General features: G+C 36.2%; 1 protein-coding gene across 1 annotated transcript; it reads right to left on the minus strand.

Moving 5' to 3' along the window:
* Positions 1–19,324: 19,324 nt before the first annotated feature.
* On the minus strand, positions 19,325–20,416 carry LOC120202369. Its single transcript, XM_039202803.1, has one exon. The coding sequence runs from the start codon at positions 20,414–20,416 to the stop codon at positions 19,325–19,327; it is 1,092 nt and encodes a 363-aa protein (XP_039058734.1).

The following is a 20,416-nucleotide window of genomic DNA, read 5'->3' on the forward strand; positions in this document are numbered from 1 at the left end:
TTGATTTCTGTAGGGCAGCTTGATAGAGAAGGTTATAATACAACCTTTTCAGGCTGTGAATGGAAGATTACCAAAGGAGCACTCGTCATTGCTCGTGGTAAGAAGACTAGTACTCTCTATGTAACCTCAAATTTAGAGAATATCATTGCTGCAGCAGATGCTGATGGAAAATCAAACTTATGGCACCAAAGGCTTGGTCATATGAGCGAGAAAGGGATGAATACACTTTTGTCAAAAGGGAAGCTACCGGATCTAAAGAATGTAGATGTTGGACTATGCGAGGATTGCATCTTTGGCAAACAAAAGAAAGTCAGCTTTGTAAAGATTGGTAAGACACCCAAGGCTGAAAAGTTAGAGTTGGTTCATACTGATGTATGGGGACCATCTCCAGTTCCATCTCTTGCAGGCTCATTATATTATGTCACCTTCATCGATGATTCTACAAGGAAGGTGTGAGTTTATTTTCTGAAGAAGAAATCAGAAGTCTTTGATACCTTCAGAAAATGAAAGGTCATGGTGGAAAATGAGACTGGTCTGAAAGTCAAGCGGTTGAGGTCTGACAATGGAGGAGAGTACAGAAATCGTAGATTCAAAGATTTCTGTGCAAATAATGGGATCAAGATGGAGACAACAGTTCCCATGACACCACAAAAGAATGACGTAGCAGAGCGCATGAACAGAACTCTGAATGAACGTGTCAAAAGCATGAGGATACATGTAGGATTACCCAAATTTCTATGGGCTGAAGCTATTAACACTGCAGCTTACCTGATCAACCGTGGGCCCTCAATTCCTTTGGATGGCAGAATACCAGAGGAAGTTTGGAGCAAGAAAGAAATAAACCTTTCACACTTAAGAGTGTTTGGTTGTATTTCTTATGTACACATAGATTCTGCTGAAAGAAGTAAACTTGATGCCAAGTCCAATAAATGTGTCTTTGTTGGTTATGGTGGTGATGAGTTCGGTTACCGATTTTGGGACTATAAAAATCAGAAGATCATCAGAAACAGAGATGTTATTTTCAATGAGTGTGATATACAAAGACAGGGCAACCAAAAAATCAAGTAGCTCCAATACCGAAGTTGAAACAAAGGAATTTGCTGAGTTCGAGGAGATTTCTAGAAATGATGTTCAAATCAGTCCTGAAACAGTTCAAGAATCAGGCACATCAGAACTGAGACGTTCCTCCAGAATTCCTAAACCAACCTAGCGTTATTCGCCTTCTTTGCACTACTTGTTGCTGACTGACAATGGTGAACCAGAGTGCTATGATGAAGCAATGCAGGTGGAAGTTTCAGTCAAGTGGGAGTCTTCCATGAAAGATGAGATAGATTCGCTTATGTCAAATCAGACATAAGAACTAGGTGAATTACCACCAGGCAAGAAAGTGCTCCACAACAAGTGGATTTACAGGATCAAAGAAGAGCATGATGGGAGCAAACGCTACAAAGCAAGATTGGTTGTCAAAGGTTTTCAGCAAAAAGAAGGTATTGACTACAATGAAATTTTCTCTCCAGTCGTAAAACTGTCTACAATCAGACTGGTGTTAAAAATTATAGCTGCAGAGAATTTACATCTTGAGCAGTTAGATGTAAAGACAAATTTCCTTCATGGTGATTTGGAGGAAGAAATCTATATGAGGCAACCAGAAGGCTTCATAGAGGCAGACAAGAAAAACCTGGTATGCAGCTTGAAGAAGAGTTTGTATGGTTTAAAACAAGCTCCTAGACAGTGGTACAAGAAGTTCAATAGCTTCATGAGTAGTAGTGGTTTTACTAGATGCCAAGCAGATCATTGTTCTACATCAAGAGGTTGACAATAGCTTCATTATTTTATTGTTGTACGTTGATGACATGCTCGTTGCAGGCTCAGACATGCAAGAGATTGTAAACTTGAAGCAAAAATTGTCGAAGCAGTATGCAATGAAAGATCTGGGCACTGCAAAGCATATTCTTGGGATGAGGATTAAGAGAGACACAAAGTCGGGGACTTTGATGTTATCACAGCTGAGTACATCAACAAAGTACTCTCCAAGTTCAACATGCAAGATGCTAAACCAGTAAGTACACCTTTAGGTGTTCATTTTAGGCTCTCCAAAGAACAGTCGCTAAAGACGGAGGAAGAACGTGCACACATGGTGAAGGTGTCGTATGCCTCAGCAATTAGAAGTCTGATATATGCCATGGTTTGTACCACACCAGATATTGCTCATGCAGTGGGAGCTGTTAGCAGGTACATGAATAATCCAGGCAAGGTACACTGGGAACAGTCAAATAGATCTTCAGATATCTGCGAGTTACTACAAACAAAGCACTTTGTTTCAATGGTGGAGATACAATACTGACAGGCTATGTAGATGCTGACTTAGTCGGAAATGTTGACATCAGAAGAAGCACTATAATGTATGTCTATACTCTAGGAGGAACTGCAGTGAGTTGGGTTTCTCAACTACAGAAGATAGTTGCTCTCTCCACAACTGAAGCAGAATATGTCGCTATTACAGAAGCCAACAAGGAGATGGTCTGGCTCCAAAGTTTCTTGGAAGAGTTAGGCAAGAAACAAGAAAACAATGTCTTGTATTGCGATAGTCAAAGTGCTATCTATATAGCAAAGAATCCGTCTTTTCATTCCAAGACGAAGCACATACAATTGAGATATCATTTTATTCGGTCTCTTCTGGAAGATGGGATTTTGAAACTTGAAAAGATCAGTGGAGCTCAAAATCCGGCATACATGTTGATAAAGGCGGTGACTACGGACAAACTGAAGTTGTGTTTAGCTTCAGTTGGCATGCTAGAATAACAAGACTAGAAATGCTGCTGCATCGATCGAGGTGTGAATACAGATTAAAATCAGTCTTCAAGTGGGAGATTGTTGAAATTTCTTCAAGCAACCGGCGACTGCAAAAACAAGGGGGGGGCTGCTAATTTTTATTATTATTTTGTAATAGGGATAATTATAAAATTGATTCATTGAACTTTAGGGTATTTACAATATTAGCCCTTAAGCTTCAACTATAAATACCCTAGCTCATTTAGCTTCAAAATCATCCCAAAATCAATTTATTTCTCCCAATACTAAAGAGTTTAGAGAGTTCTCTTGTGAGTAGTGAGTGTTTTGTAAACAACTGTAAATTTTCTCTCTTTAGTAAAAGATCTGCAGCAGTCCGGAGACGTAGACAAAAATTGGCTGAACTCCGTTATCAATTTCGGGTATTATTTTTCCGCTTTTATTTTGCATTCTCACTAATCTGGTTATAGGAAAATTACTTGTACTGGGTTTATTTTCCCAACACTTTCGATCTTTTTCATCTTTAGAACGACATAACCGTGAGGATTTGTTCTTCAACAAAGTCAATACCTGCCCATGGCTAATGCTTGCAGCTTTCATTTTATCCTTCGAACCATTGAAACTACTCTTCTCCTCCAAAATGAAATTCTGCAACTATTCTATAAGCCTATTCACAATAATCCACAGATCACTCACATCTTCTTATAGCTCAGAATTTTCACTCCCAACAGTAACTTTGTCTCCAAGAAACTCATCAAGAAAGTCCACAATCTTCTTCTGCATATCCTTTAGTTCCTTCTTGTTCTTTCCAAAAGAGATGCAGGTGGAACAGTGTTGGAAATGAACAAGAAAGAACTGAAGGATACACATAAGAATATTATAGACTTTCTTGAGGAGTTTCTTGGAGAAAATGTTACTTGTGAAAATTAAAATTCTAAGCTACAAGAAGATGTAAGTGATCCATGGACTGCTGTGAATAGGCTGATAGATAGGTTGCAGATTTCCCTTTTGGAGGAGAAGAGTATTTTCAATAATTTGAGGGCTAAAATGGAATGGACCACCATTAATCATGGGCAACTATCGACTTTGCTGAACAACACTGCCTCGTTGTTATGTCAATCTAAAGATGAAAAAGATCAAAAGGAGAAGGAAGAAGGTCATGTTGCCGAAAAGAAGCGTAAAGAAGAAATTGCAATTGCAACCAACTTGGAAGCAATCAGAAAAGCATTTAAAGAGACATTGGCTCAAGATTTGAAGCTGAAAGGTGAGGTTATGGAGAAAAACTATTGTGGAATCCCAAAAGAAAATAGTTTCTAGAAGCGGGTCTCCTTGGCAACAATTATTATGGCTGCAGTAACCTTTGCTTATGCTGCAAAACGAAGACGACGATCTGATCCATTGATCTTTTTAGTATGAAGAAGTTGTGCTTCGATCAAGTCAGTCATTTTCGTCCTTGTAGCTCACAATTTTCACCTTTATCAGCAACTTTTTCTCCAAGAAACTCCTCAAGGAACTAAAGGATATGCAGAAGAGGACTCTGGATCTCTTGAGGGGTTTCTTGGAGAAACAATTACTGGTAATCGGTGGATTGTTGTGAACAGGCTGATGAATGAAAAAGAACACTGCCTCACTGTTATGTCAATCTAAAGATGAAAAAGAATTCTTAACCTTGAGGTCGTGGGATCGAGTCCCACGGAGGGTATTTCATAATTTGGAGGTCTCCCACGGAAGCTGCTCTCAACCTGGCGTTGGGGGCAGCCTCCTATCTTACCTCCCCCATACCCCATTATATATGAGAATAAGGGTCAACTAATTTTTTAAATATGAAAAAGAATGTCCTATTGCCGATAAGTGCTTGAAGAGGAAATTGTAACCACCCACTTGGAGGCAATCAACATATATTTCTTCCATTAATATCCCATGCAAACTTTGAAAGAGAAGAATTTAGAAAAAAATGATCATAGACTATATATAACTTTAAAAGAAGAAGCATTGACTTTTAGAGAGAAAAGTTCCAACTCCATTATTTCATACTTCTAACTACTTAAACTGCCTTTGCAGGCTCTAGGGCAGCGTTGTTTTAGTGTGGTCTGTGGTGCCAGTGAGGTAGAGAGAGGCAGCAATGTTAAATTTTGCTGCCCTTGAAAAATGTTTTATAAGATTATTATTTTCATCTCAAAAACTTATATCTAATACCAAATACAATACATTCCCTTATATAATGCAGTTATTATGTTATACGCACTATAGCTTCAAACATAACCTTATTGGATGTTATACTGTTATGAACTTGGTATATGGCATAACACAAGGACAGTTGGTGGATCCAATACCATAATCAGTAGTACGACAAAGGGGCCAGGGCAATCGACATAGTTTACGCAGGAGAAAGACATCAACAGTCTTAACTGATCTTGCTCGTTTCTAAAACGAAAGTCCTCAATTCAGGGATATTCCTGACATTTGGTTATAATCTCTCACTTCATATGATCGTGCAAATTCGGTTGGAACCTTTGAACAACTAAAAAGATGTTTTTGGACAACCTTGGATTAAATAGTTTAGACACCTAAATGAGAAAAATGATATAGTTTAAACGCTTATTTTTATATGAAGTCTTAAAACTATATTGTATATTTATAGTCCTTCTCTATCAAGTATCAAAACTCCCTTGCTATAATTCCCTCCATGAAGATTAAATCAAAGTAAGGTTGTGTTTCAACAAAAGTGGAATCCATTTGTAACAATCAGTGTAACCCCTAGACCCAGCTTAGCAGTTACATCTGAATCAGGGTGATCATGTTGATCACATAAATGATCCAAGAATGAAAACTGTTTAACGAATCATTTCAAAATCATTTACCAAATACGAAATCAGAAATAAACTCATGTCACATTTTAAAGAGGTTGAAAATAAATATTAAACCTCATATAATATACAATCGAGATCACACCTCCGATAGCCAAACTGGTTCTATAACTGGATAATGTGAAAAGAAAAGATAGAAACAGAGTGAGCTACAAAGCTCAGTGCATCCTCTGCAGTAAACAAATATTAATATATATATATATATATATAACAACACAAATAATACGTAAACAGTAACATCACGATTTATACATCAGAGTGCAGCATCAATAACTCATAACTATACCTTTCACCATGAACATAAAGGATGAGGATGTTACACTCCGAAGGTGTACCCAAATCAAAATACAGAAGTCATGATGGGAATCTATCCCTCTGAAAAGGAACCCAAACAAAAATAGGAGGGAGATATAATCCCTTGCAGAATCAGGACAGGAACTATGCCCATGCAGAATCAGGACGGAGACTATGCCCATGCAGAATCAGGATGGAAATTATGCCCTCCATAGAGCATCCCATGCAGAAAAAGGACAAGGATTATGCCCTCCATTGAGGATCCCATGCAGAAACAAGAATGCATAAATGTACAAATTTAAAATGAAGTCGTAATAATAAGAAATCAATAATAATCCAATTACATGTATCCAAAATACGTTCATGTGTACAAATAATATCATACAACGTAATAAAAAACATATTAAAGGTACCAATTAAAACATTAGAATACAGAGACATGTGACCATTAGAATACGATATCAGAGATTCACTATAGTAAAACAAATCTTTCATGGTGTTTTTTTTCCTATAATGGTGTTTTTAAGCGCCACAAAAAACTCTTTTGGCGCTAGTAAAAGCGCCACAAGAAGTGTCGTTAAAGCAAGCACTACGACAGGTTCCGACGTTTATGAGCACAAAACGCCGCAATAGGTCGAGATATTTAGCGACCGCAATAGTTTGAGATCTTTAGCGGTTTTTTTTACATAAACGCCGCTAAAAGTCATGATATATAGTGATGTTTTTCATACAAACGCCACTAAAAATCATGATATATAGTGGCATTTTCACCCAAACGCCGCTATTGGGTATATATATGTAGTCCATAGTGGTACTTTTATTCACAAAATACCGCAAACATCATGACTTGTAGTGACGTTTTTATTAAAAAAAATGTCATTAAAGTTAATTGATTTGCCGAATATTATTTTTAGATCTATACTACTCAAATTTAACAGCATGAACCATTATATAATCATAAAAAACTTTAAATTTAATTGGACTTAGTTAAAATACTTAACAACAAAAATATATGAAAAATTATCCAATAATAACAAACATTAAAGTGAAATATAATGTATTTATTCATTAGAATAAACAAAATATGAACCTAGGAAATCACTTAAGATGGTGGATTTTGTGTTAGGTTCTACTAAATCATCTTGTTCATATCTTGAAGTTGATTTTGGAAGTCTCTATATATTTTCTTGATATGCAGATCATCATGGACAATATTGCTTCAATCCTAGCTAGTGGCAAAGCCATCACCTCTTGAATTGAACGTGTGGAGTCAAGCTGAGCTAAATAGAGGCATTTTAGACTTATTGGGGAATGGTATGGAGACATATGACCTTTAGAATACAATATCAGAGATTCACTACAGTAAAACAAGTATGTCGTATGTTTTTTTCCTTTAAGCGCTGCTAAAAACTCTTTTGGCGCTAGTAAGAGCGTCGTAAGAAATGTCGTTAAAGCGAGCACCACAACAGGTCCCGACGTTTGTGAGCATAAAACGCCGCAATAGGTTGAGATCTTTAGCGGCGTTTTTTACATCAACGCCGCTAAAAGTCATAATATATAGTGATGATTTTCACACAAACTCAGCTAAAAGTCATAATATATAGTGATGATTTTCACACAAACTCAGCTAAAAGTCATGATATATAGTGGCATTTTTTACCCAAACGCCTCTATTGGGTATATATATATATGCGTAGTCCATAGGGACATTTTTATTCACAAAATGCCTCAAACATCATTACTTGTAGTGGCGTTTTTATTCAACAAACGTCGCTAAAGTTAATTGATTTGCCGAATATTATTTTTAGATATACTACTAAAATTTAACATGTACCATTATCCAATCATAACAAACTTTAAATTGAATTACGACTTAGTTGAAATACTTAACAACAAAAATATATTAAAAAATTATCCAATAATAACAAACATTAAAGTGAAATGTAATGTAATTCAGTATTATTAACTATAATAAACAAAATATGAACCTAGGAAATCACTTAAGATGGTGGATTTTGTGCTAGGTTCTACTATATCATCTTCTTCATATCTTGAAGTTGATTTTGGAAGTCTCTATATTTTTCTTGATATGCAGATCATCACTGGACAATATTGCTTCAATCCTAGCCAGTGGCAAAGCCATCACCTCTTTTTGGAACCTAGTAAAATGTGCTCCAAAAGAAAAAATAAGCATTTAAATATGCATGATTTATACTTTGAATATGGCCTAAAGAATAAAAGAGAGAAAGGAGAACTAAATTTAGATTGCTTGGATTGTTCTGTAGTCAGTAATATATTACCTTTCAACTTTCCTTAAGTTTTCTTTGTTCAGTCCATTTGCATTCTTCTTCTTCTTTTCACGTCATCTCTTTCTCTATTTTAAAACCTTTTTGCAGTAGAACATTAACATCAACCAACTTTAGTCATGGGCAAGTTTTGACTTTATTGAACAACACTCATTGCCTCACTGTTCTACCTATGAAAGCTAGAAGACGAAATTGAACCAACTGCAACCCAATCAAACAAGCATTTAAAGAGACATTGGCACAATATTTGAAGCTAAAAGCTGAGGTTATGGAGAAAATAAGTGTAGTTTACCCTATATTATGTTATGAATATCATAAAGTGCAATTAGATTTATGTTATTCGACCATTTCTTTATTGCTGCAGCAGTGATTAAGTTGTTAGGTTTATGTTAATATGCTCTTAAACTGATTCATTAGCTTGTCTTGTATAAATTGACCTGGTCCTTATTGAGGATATTGCGGTATTAATAATAAAATCTTCGAGAGTGCTGCCTGTCTTTCTGCGCTAATGGTGATTCCTAACATGGTATCATTCACCATCATTTCTGCTAGAGCTGTTGTTGGTGTGCTTCTGCTAGCCTTTCTTATGCTAATTTCGTCCTTTTGATTCACATGTCTTTTGTTCTGCCAGCTTGGTTAAATCGGACCATAAACTTTATTCAATCAAATTACCTCTTGAACATTGAAAATGTGACACAAAATGACACCTTAGATTAATGACGTTATTTTAAACTTCATTTTCAAAAATTAATGTGTTAACCGTTTTGTGTTACGCTTTCAAAGTTTATGGGGTAGTTTTATCAAACTTGTTAGGTTCATGAGACAATATGATCAAACATAACATTACCCTAGAGCCTGCCAAGGCGATCTATATAGTTGGACTTCGGTGGTTGGAATTTCCTCTTCAAGAACTTGAGGCATTGAGGCAATGTTCTTTTTCATCTATCAGCCTGTTCACAATAATCCACCGTTCACCAATAACTTTTTCTCCAAAAATCCCTTCAAGAAAGTCCAGAATCTTCTTCTGCATATTATTTAGTTCCTTGAGGAGTTTCTTGGAGACAAATTCGTCAGTGAGGGTGAAAATTCTGAGCTACAAGAACGAAGATGACTGATTTGATAGAACCACAAGTTCTTCATACTAAAGACCAAGGGAGAAAACCTGATGACTAACATATTATTGGAAAAAACCTGAGGGTGAAAATCTTGTTAGCATGTTGGAGTAACAATTAAGTTTGGGGGTCCAACCATACCAGATAACGCTGCTGCAAAGTGAATCAGAGCAAGAGGAAGAAGAAAGGAAAAGGTGTGACAATCAACTAGAAAACATCGGTAGAAGCACCTGAATTGAAATAGCTCAACTGGTGAATGGTCGAGAAGTATTTTTTATTCCTCTTTAATTTTTTTTCTTTTGCATTTACTTATTTTTCATGTTCATGCATTGAGGACTAGGTAACTCAAGGATAAGTAACTTACAAGTAGAAAAACTGCTCTTAGGGTGAAATTCTTGCATTCTAGTTCTGAAGAACATATATAGGAAGCTTGAACATATTCATGAATGAAGGAAAATTATGAGAACTGAAGGAAGCCAACTATTGATTCGATTGGAAACGTAGTTGAATGCGTGTATATGTCGAGAATTGTATGTTTAGTTGTTTACTTATAAATGTTACAGTGATGCATGTATATGTTGTACATGGAAGCACACCCAAAAATATAAAGCACTAATATATAGAAAGATCCCCTGAGGTTACTTCAAAAAGAATACTATTTATTACTGACCAAAAGATCAGAAGTAGCAACATGACATGTTACTCATCAGGTAATTGTATTGATTGATCTTTTAGCATGAACAACTTGTTCTCAAAACAAAGTTACCAATCAATGAAATCCTCCATCTTCATTTTGCAGCATAGGCGCAAAGGTTACATCAGCCATGATAGTTGTTGCCAAGGAGACCGATTTCCAGAAATTATTCTTATTTTGAGATTCCTCAATAGTTTTTGTTGCAGAATACGACAATCGGATAGAGAAAACTCACAACTGATAATTTGAGAAAATAAAAATGAAGATAAAGAAGAAACAAATTTTACGTGGAAAACCCCTAAATAATATAGGGTAAAAACCACGGGCAACGGTAAAAGAATTTCACTATGAGAAAATAGGAATTATAACTTCTCTCGATATAACAAGGAGAAAACAATAACAATTCTCTCTTGATAAAAACGAGAAAACAACTCTCAAGAAAACTCTCTAAATTCTCTAGTATTGGGAGAAAGCTAGAATGATTTGGGATGGTTTTGAAGCTAAATGGGTTAGGGTATTTATAGTTGAAGCTTAAGGACTAATATTGTAAATATCCTAAAGTATAGGGACTAAATTTATAATTTTCCCCTTACCCAATTTCAACAAAATCAACTAATTTTTTCCATAATTTTGGTGTGCACCGAAAGCCACTGAATTGCAGCTTATTTTGACAATTTCAACTGCCACCTTTTTTTGACTTTCAACAATCTCTCACTTGAAGATTTGATTGAAACAATCATATCTTCACACCATTCTTTCTACCTTGTACAATCATGTTGCTTACGTATCTGACAAGCTACAAGAGGATCGACACCAATTAAATTTATCAACATTGATCGCCTTTGTCATGAAATTTGCTATATTGTCTTTTGTATGGATCTTCTGCATATCTACCATCTCTTCTTCCACCTTTTCACGAATGAAATGATACTAAACTTGTATGTGCTTTGTCCTTGAATGAAATGTTGGATTCCTTGCTAGATGCAAGGCGCTTTAACTGTCACAAAATAGAGAGACATATTCTTGATTGTGCCTAAGCTCCTCCAATAGCATCTTCAACCAAATTGCTTCTTTATTAGCTTGTGTAGCTGCTATTATGCTTCTGTTGTGGACGTAGCCACAACTGACTGCAATTTTGAAACCCATCTTACAGCTCCACCAGCAACTTTGAACACATATCCTGTAGTAGATTTACTTTTATCCAAATCCCCTGCATAGTCAGAATCGACATACCCATTGATAAGTAAGTTTGATCCTCCGTAACATAATGCAACATTTGAGGCCCTTTTGATGTATCTCAGGATCCTCTTTATTGTATTCCAATGCTCTTTGCCTGGATTCACCATGTACCAACTAACCACTCCCACTACTTGTGCAATGTCTGGTATTGTACATATCATAGCGAACATTAAACTTCCCATTACCGATGCATACTGTACTCGAGACATCTCCATCCTCTCTTCTTCACTCTAAGACTCATACTAGAGGATAATTTGAAGTTAATAGAAAGAGGGGTAGAAATTGGCTTATAATCTTTCAAGTTGAATCGTGATAAGATTTTCTTCAAGTAATTCTTTTGTGAAAGCTAAATCTTCCTATTACTTATGTCTCGATGAATTTGCATCCCTAGAATCTTGTTTGATGATCCCAATTCCTTCATTTCAAATTCCATAGCCAGTTGTACCTTCAATTCTTCAATATGATCTTTGTTGGGTCTTGCAACCAACATGTCTTCTACAATAACAATATAATAAAATCGTTATCACCATACCCCTTGAAATAAACACAAGGGTCTGCATTAAGTCTGTTGTATCCAAGGCACATAATGAAGGAATCAAATCTCTTATACCAACACCTCGGTGCCTGCTTCAGACTGTATAGAGATTTGTTCAACCTGCAAACCAAGTTATTCTTTTTTCATCTTCAAAACCTTCAGGCTGGAGCGTGTAAATCTATTCTTCAAGATTTCCATGAAGAAAAGTTGTTTTAACATCTAGCTGCTCTAGATGTAAGTTCAATGTAGCACACATTGTAAAGACTACTCGAACTGTTGTTAGTCGAACCACAGGAGAAAAGATTTCATTGAAATCAATACCTTCTTTTTGAGCATATCCTTTGACCACCAGTCTTGCACGATACCTCTCAACTTGATCATCACCATTTCGCTTGATTGAAGACCCAATTATTACCAATTGGCTTCCTTCCTTGTGGTAGTGGCACAAGGTCACATGTATTATTTTTATGAAGGGCTTCAATATTTCTTGCATCTCCATCATCCACAGTGAAACATCTGAGCTGTTTATTGCCTCTTGGTATGTTGATGGCTCATCGTCCTCTGTTAAAAGGCAGTATGCAATATTTCCTTATATAACATAATCTGAGTGCCAATTGGGACGTCTTCTCACACGATCTGATTGACGAGTTGTTGGAGCTTCAGAATTCTCTGGTTCTTGTTCATCATGTGCTGGTTCTGCTTCAGAAGAATCTCCTTGTTCAACCTCCTTTTCCACATGTATCTGTGTAGTCTCTAACTTTTCAGCGCTATAATCGTCTTCTTTTTTTGTAGCACATCTTCTAGAAAGATAACATCCCTGCTGATGATCACTTTGCGGGCAGTGGGATCCCACAAGCGATACCCCTTTACTCCATCAACATACCCCAAGAATTTGCATTTCCTGGATTTTAGATCCAACTTTGAAATTTCTTGGGAGTTGTACATCATGTACACTATACTTCCAAATACATGGAGGTTTGAATAATCAGCTGGTTTACAAGTTCACATCTCCATTGGTGTCTTCAGCTCTATTGCAGTTGATGGAGCTCGATTCACCAAATAACAGGCGATATTGACTGGTTCTGTCCAGAATGATTTTTTAGGCCTGCATCCCTCAACATTGCTCTTGTTCTTTCTAACAAGGTTCTATTCATTCGTTCTGTCACTCTATTTTGTTGAGGAGTGACCACTGTGAACTGTCTTTTGATGTCTTCTTTCCTGTTAAAGTCATCAAATTCTTCACTTGTGTATTCTCCTCCATTATTTGTTCTGAAACACTTGATCGTATTTCCATAATCAAGTTCCACCCATGCTTTGAAGTTTTTTAAAGTTGAAAACACTTTTGACTTCTTCTTAGTAGGGTACACCTAACATATCCTGGAGTAGTCATCAATAAACGAGACAAAGTATTTTGCTCCACCTAGGGATGTTACTGGTGATTGCCATACGTCAGAATAAACCAATTCTAGAACACTTTTGCCTCTAGAATTTGACGTGTTGAATTTCAACCTATGTTTTTTACTTGTTATGCAATGCTCACACAAAGTAAGTGATACATTTGTTAAGCCTGGAAGTAGCTTTTGCTCCACAAGGACTTTCATTCCTTATTCTGACATGTGTCCAATTTTATGATGCCATAGCATTGCAGAATTTGAACAACATGAGGCAACAGAGGCTTCTACTTCTAGCAACGTCTCTCCCTTCAACATGTACAAGTTTGATGCTATCTTTTCGCCTTTCATCACCACAAACGCTCCACGGAACACCTTCATGATTCCTTTACGTGTTTCAATCTTGCTTGCATTATTATCCAACAATCCGTAGGATAATAAATTTTTCTTCAGGCCTTTTACGTGTTGTACATCTCGAACAACTTTAATTTTTCCATCATACATCTTCAATTTGATGGTTCCAATACCAATGATCTCTAAGGCATGATCATTGCAACTATACACAGATCCTCCTGAGACATGTTCATAATGATGGAACCATTCTCTTCTTGAGGTCATGTGATATGTTGCTCCTGAATCAATGAGCCATATATCTTCAAATCTCTTTCTAGCTTTCACGGTGGTTGACACTTCACAACATAGAGCATCTCCATCATCTGAAGTGTTTGCGGTATTGCCTTGTGGATTGGAGTTTTTACTTAGTCTCCAACAATCATTCTTCAAGTGGCCATTCTTTCCATAGTTGTGGCACTTTAAATTCTTTTTGCTTCTTGACTTTGATCTACCATGTTTGTGACTGCTTCTTTGGCCACGTTCTGTTCATTCCCCTCTCATCGTTGTTAACACTTCTGCTTGTTGCAGATTTACTTGTCTGTCTTCCTTGCTTTTGCGTCGATTTTCTTCTTGTAGAACAGCAGCTGCAACATCATCGAAGACTAGACTGGTGACATTACTGTTTGTCTAGTTGATGATGAGTTGATCATACAAATCCGGTAGACTTTGAAGTAGAAGTTCAGCACATTCTTGTTCTCCTATTTTACAGCTTAAGGATGTAAGCTGAGAAAATAAAGTGTTCAGTGTGTTTAAGTGCTTCGTCACTGAAGTATATTCTGGCATACGGAGAATGTACAATTTCCTCTTAAGGAAAATTTTATTATGCAATGATGTGACCTTGTACAGTTTGGTATAATGATCCCATATCTCCTTACCTGTCTTCTTCTCCTCGATGCTTGACAATACTTCATCTGCTAATGCTAGATGAAAGTTTGCCATAACATTCCCATCTATTTCGATCCATTTATTGTCATCTGTGAAATCTATCAGCCTTTCACTGATAGCTGTTAGACAACCGTCTTTCCTCAGGATGATATTCATCTTCAATTTCTACAATGAGAAATTTCTCCTATTGAACTTTTCAATATCAAATTTCATTGCCATAACTTTTATTACGGATAGCTCCCACTATTTCACTATCGTGAATAGTTCTCGGAACCTTCAAAGAATGAGTAATACCTTCTTACTTTCTTATGTTAGAGGATCTACTTTTTGGTTGCAATCACAAAGACAATAAGTAGATATTACACACTCAAATTTGGCTCTGATACCAATTATTGTGAAATACAGCTATCGGATAGAGCAAAATCGCAACTGATAATTTGAGAAAATAAAAATGAAGATAAAGAAGACACAAATTTTACGTGGAAAATCTCTAAATAATATAGGGTAAAAACCACGGGCAACAGTAGAAGAATTTCACTATGAGAAAATAGGAATTACAACTTCTCTCAATCTAACAAGGAGAAAACAATAATAATTCTCTCTTGATAAAAAGGAGAAAACAACTCTCAAGAAAGCTCTCTAAATTCTCTAGTATTGTGAGAAAGCTAGAATGATTTGGGATGATTTTGAAGCTAAATGGGTTAGGGTATTTATAGTTGAAGATTAAAGAATAATCTTGTAAATACCCAAAAGTGTAGGGATTAAATTTGTAATTTTCCCCTTACCCAATTTCAACAAAATCAGCTAATTTTTCCTATAATTACGGTGTGCACCGAAAGCCACCGAATTGCAATTTATTTTGACAATTTTAGTTGCCACCTTTTTTTGACTTTCAACAGTTTTCTCCATGACCTCAACTTTTAGCTTCAAATCTTGAGCCAATCTCTGTTTATTCTTAAACGCATTTTTGATAGCCTCCAAGTTAGTTGTAATTGGCTCAATTTCGGCAATAGAAGATTGGTCCTTCTCCTTTTCATCTTTAGATTGACATAACAGTGAGGCAGTGTTTTTCAGCAAAGTCAGTACCTTCCCGTGACTAATGGTGGTTGATTCCATTTTATCCCTCAAATCATTGAAACTACTCTTCTCCTCCAAAAGAGAATGATGCAACCTATCCATCAGCATGTTCACATCAGTCCACAGATCACTTACATCTTCTTGTAGATCAGAATTTTCATTTTCACCAGTAACTTTTTGTGCAAGAAAGTCCAGAATCTTCTTATGCATATTCTTTAGTTCCTTCTTATTCAGTTCAATCTTGCTTCTCAAATCCCCAACTTCTTCGACCACATCTTCAATGTTTTTCTCCAACAAGTCGTTCTTCTTCCCCGTTAAATGCTTCATCTTCTCAAGTTCATCTTTCAGAGTAACAATTTCTTCATCAAATTACCCTCATTTCTTCTGTTTCATCAAACTACCTTCATTTCTTGTGGAAGATTGGCCGATGTTGAATCCTTTGGTTTTGGAGGTTCTTGAGGTCGGTTTTGTTTCTTGGAGCTTTGGTAGTTTCGTTTAGATTTCTTTTTGGCCATTCTTGGGACTATGGGAGATGGATGTGAATCATTAAAGGTGGGGTTTTTTTTATGGTGGAGAAATGAGATGTGACAGACTGATAAAGGGAGGAAGTACAAGGTTTTTATAGTGGAATGGTGTGGCTATATATATATATATATTACATGTGAATTTGGTATCTTGTTTAATGATCAAGTTTTTAAGTTTATAATTGAAATTTTCATTTTAAAAATATTATTAATCTACTTTTTTGTAATTAAATTGCTATTTATTATTTTTTGGGAGAGTGTTTTTGTTCATCTTCACAACCAAAGGTAAACTTGATCCTAATGCAGAAAAAAAATGTTTTTGTTGGTTATAAATGTTATGATTCGAGTGATAGGAAGCTGATTGATACAAATGGATGTCATTTTTGTTGATACACAACCTTACTTTGATTTAATCTTCATGGAGGGAATTATAGCAAGGGAGTTTCGAAACTTCGATAGAAAAGAGACTATAAATATACAAATAATTTTAAGACTTAATATAAGTTTTTAAACTATATCGTTTTTCTCATTTAGGTATCAAAACTACTTAAATCAAGGTTGTCTTAAAACATCTTTTGAGTTGTTCAAAGGTTGGAAACCGAATTTGCACGATATACACATATGTGGATGACCGTATGAAGTGAAAGGTTATAACCAAATGTCAGGAATATCCCTGAATTGAGGATTGCTCTACAAGAGAAATAGGGAAATAGAAGAAGGAATAGAAGAAGATAAAGAAAGTGGTTGGTAGTTCATTACACCCATTTCCCTTATTTATATAGACTTTCGCTTTAGAAACGAACAAAATCAGTTAAGACTGTTGTACTACCGATTATGGTATTGAATCCGCTAACTGTCCTTGTGTCATGCCATTTACCAAGCTCATAACAGTATAACATCCAATAAGGTTATGTTTGAAGCTACAGTGTGTATAACATAATAACTCCATTATATAATTGAAAGTGAGCTTAGAAGAATGGGAAACTAGGTAACTCAAGGAGAAGTAACTACAATCGAATGCACATTCTTACATGGAGAAAATCTGCTCTTTGGGTGAAATTATCGCGTTCTGATTTTGAAGAACATGTATAGGAAGGTTGAATATATTCATGAAAATTATGACAACTGAAGGAAGGCAACTATTGATTCAATTCAGCAATAGTTATATGCATGTTGTGTTTGATTTCAGAGTAAGAAATCGATTAAGTCTCAGACTATTTGCTTTATATTTTAGCATCTTTAATTGTCATTTAAGTTAGTCTTTTGTTTTAGCCTTCAAGAGCTGGAAAAATTCTAAAATGCACTTTTATTGTTTGAAAAATCTTGTTGAAAAGCATCATGTGTATTTAATTCCAATCTCATTATGCATGAGGACTGTTATGATGTTGCAGCGTCGGTGATCTTTATTCGATAACGCAAGGTCGATAATCTCTTGGTTACCCTTGGATAAAATATAGGAATATATCTTTCGCCTTATACAATCCATGTGAATCAGCACCTTAACTTGTGCTTTGATTACTGAACTCATATAGGAATATATTGATTTTAGTTTAAAGGGTTTAAAGACTTAATTATCTGAAGAGACTGAAATTCGATTGAGGGACTCGCATTGCTCAAAGCATTTTTTCTGCATATTGCAGTTGAAGCAACATGAACAATCCTACCTCCTTAATCAAACTTTATTTCAATCCATGTTCTACTACATTTATTACTTTCTGCCATCTTTTCATTTTAGTCTTGATTTTGTTTATTTATTTCTTTGCATAGGCACCATTCATTCAAAGATTATTAGTAATTGATTTCTGAAATTCAACCCCTAGCCTGTAGAGAAGATGCTCAACTCATTATTGTGTTACTTGTTCGATTGTGTGCTCTTGTGTTTATAATTTGCCTACATCTTGTGGATTGGAGCAACACTACTTAACATGGCAGTCTCCCTTACCACACCGAGGTATTTTCCCAAATCTGTATCAACCCGAAGCCCAAACCTAGACCGGATCTCATCTCGAACCTACACACCCATACGCCACCCACCTTGGTTTATATTTCCTCATGATCATCACATGCACCAAGCGCCATCCTCAAATTGTATGGAACTTGCACGATTACGATGACTTCTTACCATCATGGATCTAGATGGAAGTAATTAGTGTTATGGTCTGCATTAGAAATCTACATGTTTCTTGATTTTTGAAGCTAGAAACTCTCCTTTTCAAGATTGATGAGGAATGGCAAACATGATGACTCAATGGCCTTCTCAATACCCCGGATTCTAGCTAGCAACAAAACATACACTTTCCAATGTGCCTAAAAGACTCACCATTCTAAACTTAAGCTTTAGTCATGAAGTTTTCAACATTCTACACAGCATCTACATCCTTCTTCCGTACCCGATTAAGGAAATCAATGAACTGTGCGTGTGCTTGTACGCGTCAATTATGTTGGACTTCGAATGGAATAATAGAGCTCGAACGTTTCTCTATAAAATTCAAATGTTCTTCTCTTAATAAGTTTTATTTAAGGATAATATTTTCACTTATATCATGTTCATTTCTTGCTTCTTCATTTCTGTGTATATGGTCTATGATCAATTAATGAAAGGCATGCATCTTTATTGGAGTGATCAGAGCGATATGAGCAGCAGCCATGATCAGAAGCCAGTGGGCTTTAATTAGCTTAGTGGATCCCGATGATGATTGTTGGCCTCATCGGATTCTTCTAGTCAGTACAGGCTTCGACACCAGTGATGCTTTCGCTCTCCTTTATCTCTTGAAGAAAGACAATACAATTCGATTTGCAGGTGAAGTAAACAGATCTGGGTCTTAGAACCTTTCTCCCACACACATCGTCCAATACACCAAAATACGAGCGACACCCCATATGCGCTTACATTAATCAAGAGAGGGAGAGGCGGAAGCGCAGCTTTAATCTTAAGCAATATATATACTTGATCATTGTTTATCAATAAAGATGTTAAACAATTTTTTTATGTGCAAGGGAATGCCAATTGTAACAGCGGCCTTAGAAAAGCTTTCCTTTACTATTACAACAATTACAAATATGAAACACTAACATATAGGAACATGCCCTGAGGTTTCTTCAAAAAGAATACTATTTATTACAGAGCCAAAAAAAATCAGAAGTAGCAACATAGCATATTAGTCAGAAGGCTTTCTCCATTGATCTTTTAGTTACTAATCGATCAAATCACTCATCTTCATTTTGTAGCATACGCAAAGGCTACTGCAGCCATAATAGTTGATGATGAGACAAATTTCAAGAAGCTATTTTTCTTGTGCGATTCCACAATAGTTTTCTCCATAGCCTCAGCTTTCAGCTTCAAACCTTGAGTCACTGTCTCTTCATTCTTAAATGCTTGCTTGATTATCTTTAAGTCAGTTGCAATTTGTTCAACTTCCTCTTCAGGCTTCTTGTCCGCTATAGGAGCTTCTTCCTTCTCCTTTCGAACTTTTTCATCTGTAGATTGATACAATAGTGAGGCAGTGTTGTTCAACAAAGTCAATAATCGTCCATGACGAATGCTGGTTGATTCCATTTTTTCCCTCAGATCGTTGGAGCTACTCTTCGTCTCCAAAAGGGAATTCTGCAACTTAACTAACAGCCTGTTCACAACAATCCATAGAACACTCGCATCTTCTTGTAGCTCACAATTTTCACTTTCACCAGTAGCTTCATCTCCAAGAAAGTCATGAATCTTCTTCAGGATATCCTTCAGTTCCTTCTTGTTCATGTCCAACACTGTTGTAGCTGCATCCCTTTCCTCTAATGACTTCTTGATTTCTTCAGCAAGTTTCCTCTCATTTACCTCCATTACCGTTATCATCTCTTTCCTTAAACTGCCCTCATTCCTTGCAAAATCCATCTGTTTATAGACCAAACTAAACTCTTCTCTTTCATTTTGAAGACTATCTAATAGCTCGTTCGCCCTACTATCCAACGCCTCAATCACCCTTTCTGTCCCAACAACCATTTGCCTCATCTGAGTCGCCATATAGACCCAAAGCAACTCGTGTTGCAACTCCAAGCTCTCACTTTCATTCATCGTAGCCATAATGAATTCAATGTATTGATACAATAATGGAATACGTTGCTCCTTTTCCTCGATCTCATTGAGGAGCTTATCTTGAAGAGACTGAAGGTTTTGTAGTTTCCGACTAGGATCTTCCATGGAAGATTTGCTGCTGGAAGATTGCGTAAAGGTTGAATCTTTCTGATGTTCTTGAGTGTCCTGAGGTGGGTTTTGTTCCATTGGGTCTTTGGATTTGTTGGTAGATTTCTTTCTGGCCAT

This window comes from Hibiscus syriacus, unplaced genomic scaffold, assembly GCF_006381635.1.
Source record: "Hibiscus syriacus cultivar Baekdansim isolate YM2019G1 unplaced genomic scaffold, ASM638163v2 tig00008673_pilon, whole genome shotgun sequence".
Classification (NCBI taxonomy): domain Eukaryota; kingdom Viridiplantae; phylum Streptophyta; class Magnoliopsida; order Malvales; family Malvaceae; genus Hibiscus; species Hibiscus syriacus.